The 7,127-nt window shown below is 45.8% G+C and overlaps 1 protein-coding gene across 1 annotated transcript in view; it reads left to right on the top strand.

Moving 5' to 3' along the window:
* The window catches only part of LOC109377389 (glutamate receptor ionotropic, delta-1-like), a 44,095-nt gene that overhangs the window by 34,677 nt on the left and 2,291 nt on the right, over positions 1–7,127 (top strand). The window contains exons 2-3 of the mRNA XM_019633717.1: positions 4,275–4,376; positions 5,837–6,034. Coding sequence (XP_019489262.1) covers positions 4,329–4,376; positions 5,837–6,034 — 246 coding nt within the window. The 5' untranslated portion in view covers positions 4,275–4,328. The remainder of the gene's footprint in view (positions 1–4,274; positions 4,377–5,836; positions 6,035–7,127) is intronic.

The raw sequence follows: 7,127 nt of genomic DNA, 5'->3' as shown, positions 1-7,127 counted from the left end.
TAAAACATGAAAAAAACCTTAAAGCCCTAAGTGTTTTCAGGCCAAAATATAGGAATAATAACAGGCTTGGAGGAATTACTTTTCCTCTCATGAAGTTTTATTTTGATTTAAATGGCCTTGTGTCAGTATTGTCTGAGTAGCAATTAACATGATTCAGTGCCATCCCTCTTCTTTCATGAAAAACAGCGTCTGTCTTCATGGAGTGGGGTGGCAGCAGTGGCCACTCTCCTGTCTCCAAACCCCACAGGCTTATGGGCCCTAGACCGTCTTGGAGATATCTTAGAATGTGAGAAGGCGTGCTGGGCAAACTTACAATGTGTTTCTTCTAGGAGATGGGCACCCCTCCTGGCGGGCAAGCTTCTTGAAACCAGGGGACTGATTTATTGGGCTTTGTCTCTCAGATTGGCCTTGACATACCAACAGATAATTTGATTGCTTTCTTCCATTCAGTCCTCAATCATACAAGTGACTGTGACAGGATTTTGCTTAATTGCCTGTGCTAGTTATTTTTATCAAAAGCTTATTTTCCCTTCTGTGAAAGTATTGAAAAATCTGTTAGAAACAAAGAAGAGCATAAAGAAGTAATAATGATTTTTCATAATTTTACCACCTAGACATATTTACATATTACATTTTTTGCATATCTCCTCCCATTTTTAACACCACTTATCCTAAAAAAATAATTAAGGTTGTTGTACACACAGTTTTATACTCTGATTCCTCACTTTGTGATTATTAAGTTATTTTACAACAGATTTTCAAAATGTTTTTCTCTTTTGAACAGTCCCTCAACATGGTAGGCAGGGAAAGTATTTTTATTCTGTTTTATAGATAAGAAAATGAAATTTCAGTGAAGTTAAATTTATTCAACAAATATTTGTTGACTGGCTTCTGTGTTTTAAGCACTGTGCTATCTGAGGTCACTTGGATAAGTAAGTAGTGGAAACACAACTAGAATATAAGTCTACGGACTCATAAACATACGCTAATGCCACACCTCCCAATGACCAGCTTCTTCCACACATCTGTAGCAGTTACAGTAAGTAGGTCTTTGAGAGAATATGGCATTTAAGACAAGGTTAGAAATGCTGAGATGGGAATAAGCAAGACAAGGTCTAGTTCAAGAGCCTGAGACTCTAGACAGTTTATGAAGACAGGATTTTGATCCCAGGGGACAGGGTGAGAAACCTAGGTATCAAAGCTGGATCACAGCCTTAGGGCCAGAATGGAAGACAATGGGGATCATTTCCACTGCAGCTTTGCATAAGTGGTGGCATTGGCTAAGCATTTCATTAGCTGTGAGGAATGTAAGGACAACAAGGGGAACTGGGTGGGGGTATCTGTACAACCTCTACAACTTTTCTGTAAATTGAAAACTATTTAATGGCAAAAGTTATTTTTTAAAAAAATAAGTAAGAGTTTACCAGACTCAGCTGAAGAGAAAAGGCATTCTAGGCAAAGGAAATGTATACAAAGAGTCAGGAGGGAACACGATGTGCTTGAGAAAGGTTAGGGATTTGAGGGAGTTGCAGTGGGCTGTGGCTACGTACACTGAAGTGAAGCTGAGTCCGGGTTGGGTCTGGATTAGGAAGGTCTTTACTTTAGGCCCCGCTTAAAAGTGTTAGGATTTATCCTGCACAAAATGGGAAGTCATTAAAAAATTTTAATTGACATAGTTCATGTTTGAGTTTGTTTTTTATAAAGGTACCTACCAGCACATTGGAGAAAGGCTGTAAGAGAGGGAGATTGGGATAATAAGATCAATGAGAAGGCTGTTGCTATGCTCTGGGACAGAGATACTGCCCTGAGCCAGGCAGTGGGCTAGAAGCACAGGGGGTATGGACAGGCATTGAGAGGCAGAGCCCTGTTTGGAGCTAAGCTAAAACCCTAAAAAGACCTGGCTGCATCCTTCCTGCATTTTCCTGCCTCTATTCTCCATTCCCATGAGTGGTTACAACTCCAGTAGAGAGACAGGTTAAAGCCTGGTTGATCAAGGCCACCCAGAGCCCCATTGTAGGCACTCGTCCAAGCCAAGGCAGCAGAGTTGAGATGCCCCTTCTCCCGTGCTAGGGAGGTTCGGCGGCAGGTGTTAGAAATGTGAGTCTTTGTGCAGGGCAGAATATCCAGTCCCTGGAATGGATATGTTGTCATGAGGACTCTGTGAGTCACTGAGGTGGTCCAGGGGCCTTCGTAATGCCACCCACCCATGAGGTGCAGCATACCACCCATCAGGGTTTAGCAGCTCCAATGCCTGTGGAGCTTTATGGGAATGAGACTCAGATAGCCCAAATATATACCAGGAGTTCCCTGAGTCCACGTTGGAGGGTCCAAAGAAAGCAGGGCATCAATACCTTGACTCCTTTGGCTGAGTTTGTTCTCTTCCCTTTGACCAGCACTTTAACCCAGGCACAGGAACTGGTCTGGGTCCCAGTGCTATTTCCTGAGATCCAGTGGAGAGACAGCTATGAGCTTTCTTTCTCACTATACCAGTTCCCAGAGTGTGGTATCTTTGATGTTCTTGAACAGGACATTGGGTAGATCTTAACTGCTCTTCACTGCAGTGTTCCTAAAATTGGTTAGTGCCACCTGTGGGGAGCCCCTCCGAATACATGGCCATGCTCTTAGCTAAATGGTTCATTCATCACTGCCAGGCATCCTATTATTTAGAAAAGAGTGGGTCTTAGTTGGTATCATGTCTAAGGTGACAGCAGAAGTTTCCAGGTTTTTAAAAAACTGGTTTTAAAACCACACATCTCATTCTGATGTTCCTGCTCTAGGTCTTAGAGTTGGGGTACCTTCAAGGTGGGATGATCCCACAGATTCTAGAACTGTGGCCTCAGAGTCAAGTCTCAGTGTGCAGACCCTGCCACAGATGTCAAGACTGTGGGAAATGCTGGGAGGGTCGAAGTGTACTTAAGCAGCACTACTGGCGGCTCCTATAGGGCCCCTGCTGGCCCTTTTCCACAGAAGGGTGGCTCTCCTGCTTGGCTTAACTAGGGGTCTGTGGTTTTCCTTGATGAACAGTAGACACTGCCTGAGGCAACCTGATTCTTTAACCACTTGCTACTTAAATGGCAGCCCATAGATCAGCAGCAGCATCACCAGGGAGCTTGTTAGACAGAAATAATCTTAGGCCCTGGAATCAGAAAGTGTACGCAAAGTCCTTGGGTAATTTCTGGGCCTGTCACACTTCGAGGATCACTGCTTTAATCATAGGGTGGTTCACGGTCTTGGTTGTGCATTACCATTACCTGGGGAGCTAAAATATCCATATCCGGGCCACTACAGACCAGTTAAATCTGAGTCCCTGGATGTGAGTCGTGGCCTCCAGAAGGTCTTAAAAGTCCTCCTAAAAGATTTTAATATGCAAGCAAGGTGGTGGCCCGGTGGCCCCGAAGAGCAGGAGGTGTGAATGCGGATCGCAGGGAAGCTTAACTTTCCACATGCCCAAGAGCTGCGATCCTGATTAAGCTGTCTCGTGATGGGGGCTGGTATCTGGATTTTTTTTTTTCTCACCAACTAACAGTTGAGAATCATTGATGAGAAAAAGGATTCATCATCGCTGCCCAGGCCCTACAGGAAGGGGGTGCAGTCCCCAGAGCACCTATGTCTCCTGTTGTTTCTGACCCAGGATAGGGTCTGGCTAAGACACCTTAGGGTGTCTGTCAGGGAGGCATCAGGCTATTGGACAGACCTTGCAGGCTCAGGAGGATGTGTGTTCTTGGCCTCCACGTGCATATCAGGGAAAATGATGACATGTGCACTACAGTGAAGACGAGCAGTGAGCTTTTGACCCTGCTTGTGGTAGGAACCAGGGTGCAGGACGAGCTGTACACTTGGGTCGTTTTTTCTTGCTTTACTGCTGAACGTCATCCTGCGCTGCTGGTGGCAATGGCTGAACTCGAGGGCTCTCTGGCCTGGGCAAGTCAAAGCAGTAATTAAAGGAAAAAGACACTTTGTGGGAGACACAGTGACATGGCTTCAGTGGATAGACAGAATGAATTTGGACGTAAATGTTCATTCCAGAAATAAGTTCTTCCCAAATGGTTTCATTTTAAGGATGTGTCAAGATCTGTAAGAGGTGATGGAGGAAGTGCAACTCTCTGTCACACTTTTATTCTTTCTAAGGTTTTAAGATGGCTCTGGGCCTCTGGGAAACTCAGAGGGGTGCTGTCTGCCTACCTGCCTTATCAGGATCCCAGGTTAGGAAGCAAGTTCCTAAGGTGTGCCCAGGCACTCGTTCTGTCCCTCACACTCCCTTTTTCCTCTCACAGCTGGCGACTTGGGACTCCGAGAAGGGCCTGAATGGCAGCCTGCAAGAGAGGCCCATGGGCAGCCGCCTCCAAGGACTGACTCTCAAAGTGGTGACCGTCTTGGTAGGATCATGGGCATATTGGGGAGGTTCGTTCTTCAGGCTTTTGCATCAGAGGCTTCTCTGTTTGATGTAATGTTGGGTTTGGAGAGAAAGGGGATCTTGAGTAGTGGCTTGAGTTTTTGGAAGGTCTTTCACTCTAATAATTTTGTGAATAATGAAGGAAGTGCAAGATTGGAGATTCTGCCCTAGGGCCTCTGAGGCCTCCCGTGGGAGGCCACTGGGATGCTCTAGAGAAGGACCACTAATCCAGATGCACTGTTGAGCTCCAGAGAGGTCACAGATGCTCTCCTTTTTCTTGGGTGTAGACAGAATCATGACCTCCTGGTGGTCCTTAGGAGAGCTTTTCCAGTAGCCAGAAAGATGCCGGGAGGGGACATTCTTCCAGCTCCCAATACCACTGACAGGCCCATGTGATACAAAGTTCATAATGAAGACCATTTATTCGTTGCAATTTTTCTGCACAATTGTCCTGGAATCATAGACTTTTACATCTGTAAGAGACCTTAGAAGTATCATCCTTTCAATTTCTTTCTTAAAATTGTTTTAAAATTGTTGGGGACATTTTAGACTTACCTCTTACTAGCTGGTCAGACATGGTGCAAAAGTTCCCCTCTGTCCCAGCAGGCACCAGTGTCTCAGCTCTAGAAACCTTTGGCAGCAGTGTGCTGTCATTCCGAATATGCACGCCATGAATAAGGATTACACTCTATTCCCCCCACCCCACCCCCCACTCCCTAAGCTTAACGAAATACATCCTCTGGAGCTGTTTAAAAGGTCCCTTCCTGTTTAGTTTCACAGGATTGTGGTGGGGGAGGCAGAGGTGTTTTCCAGATGGCCACATGCCCTATAGGAGTACATGTGACACAGCACACAGTATGTGACAGTGAACATGGCATAGCTTTGGACATGGGATTTGGGGTTTACTCTTATCCTATCCTGTGACTTATGGTATGATCTTAGTCCGTGAATCAGCTTCCATTTTCTAGTACAACCCGATAGATGCAATACTGTCTTCTCTCAATCTAATATCATACAACTTTATTGTCATTTATTATCATGGAGGAGAAATATCCACATTTCTTATGTGGGTCCTGAAGAATTATGGCATTCCCTAAGGACAGAGGCCTTAATGCCACAAATAGAGGAACAAAAATAAACCATGTTATTTGGGAGGTGGGGTTCTGGACAGAGCCTGGGGTAACATGCCACAGGACAAGTAAGTCTCCATTCCTCCACTGATGTGCTGGTTGGAGGGCTGTTCCTGTGCACTGTACCCTGAGTGCCCATAAGCTGCTTTAGGAAAGGGCAGAGAGGTTTAAACTCCAGGCTAACTGGGTAAATATGTACACAAACATTCCAGAGTTGCAATTCATCAGATTGGTCTCTCCGACAAGGCCCTGGAAAGATGTGTGTTAACGAACCTATTATTTAATTGAAGCACATTCATTCTGTTGTCCTCAGGAAGAGCCTTTTGTGATGGTGGCTGAGAACATCCTTGGACAGCCCAAGCGCTACAAAGGGTTCTCCATAGACGTCCTGGATGCACTGGCCAAGGCCCTGGGCTTCAAATATGAGATTTACCAGGCCCCTGATGGCAGGTACGGTCACCAGCTCCATAACACCTCCTGGAACGGGATGATCGGGGAGCTCATCAGCAAGGTAGGTCCCAAAAGAAGGTGCATGGGGAAGGGCACCCCAGTATACCTCTGGGGTGATAGCTAAATTTGGCCCATTATGCAGTTGAGCCTTGGGACCAGTTAAACAGACCACAGTTACCCCTCTCCACACAGTAAAGCCCTCTTTTTCTCAGCATCTCTCCGCCCCATCATACCCATTTCTGCTCTTTTATTTTCTCATTCCCTGGCCCTCTGTGTTTTCCTTCTGTGCCCATTGCTGTCATTCCTCGAAGCCTATCCACTGTGCCTACTCTGTAATACACCCTTCATGAAACCCACCCCCACATGTGGGCTGAAATAGGAACCCAATTCTTGCTTGGGCAGGGTACTGGTGGGTACTTATTCTCCTCTCCCTCATAGTCCAGGAGCGGTGTGTGTGTGTGTGTGTGTGTGTGTGTGTGTGTGTGTGTGTGTGTGTGTGTGTGTGTGAATGAGTGTGTGCGTGTGTCTGCATTGCTATGTGCAGGTGATATGGCCTTCCTCAACTCCTCCTATTAATTTCAAATCATTACTCATCCTCCCTCCTGTAGAACCTGAATCCTCACTGAGGCTGCTGGCATGAGACCAATTCACTGTGTCCCTATCCCTGCCCCTGTCATCCCATGACCTCTGGGTCATTTCCTTATAACCATTTGTGATGGTGGCATCACTAAGTCCCCCCTGTCCAGGGTTACTATTGCCACCAACCTTGATATTTCTGACATGCCTGTGGGCAACTCTGGGATCCCAGTGCTTGACCCCCTCACCTCCTGTGACCTGTTCTTGTTTTCTGCTCTGGCACCCACATCCATGCACCTTGGCAGCATCGTACATGTTGTTGTCACTGTCCTATTCCATGACTACAGCCTGTCATCCTCCTGAGCCTTTTAGTTCTTTGCCCCTAAAACATGGGCCCTTTGCTTTATAAATCCATAAAGGCAGACAGGAGGCCCATAGCTCTCTAATTCTACCAGGCTTTAAAAAACAAAACAACTTTATAGTATAATTTATATACTATAAAATTCACCCATTTCAGATATACAATTCAATGACTTAGAAAATCTACTGAGTTGTGCAACCATCTCCATAATCTAGTT

Source organism: Hipposideros armiger, unplaced genomic scaffold (genome assembly GCF_001890085.2).
Source record: "Hipposideros armiger isolate ML-2016 unplaced genomic scaffold, ASM189008v1 scaffold_1383, whole genome shotgun sequence".
Classification (NCBI taxonomy): Eukaryota; Metazoa; Chordata; class Mammalia; order Chiroptera; family Hipposideridae; genus Hipposideros; species Hipposideros armiger.
The sequence above is the reverse complement of the archived record's forward strand: the minus strand, read 5'-3'. Positions and strand labels throughout refer to the sequence as shown.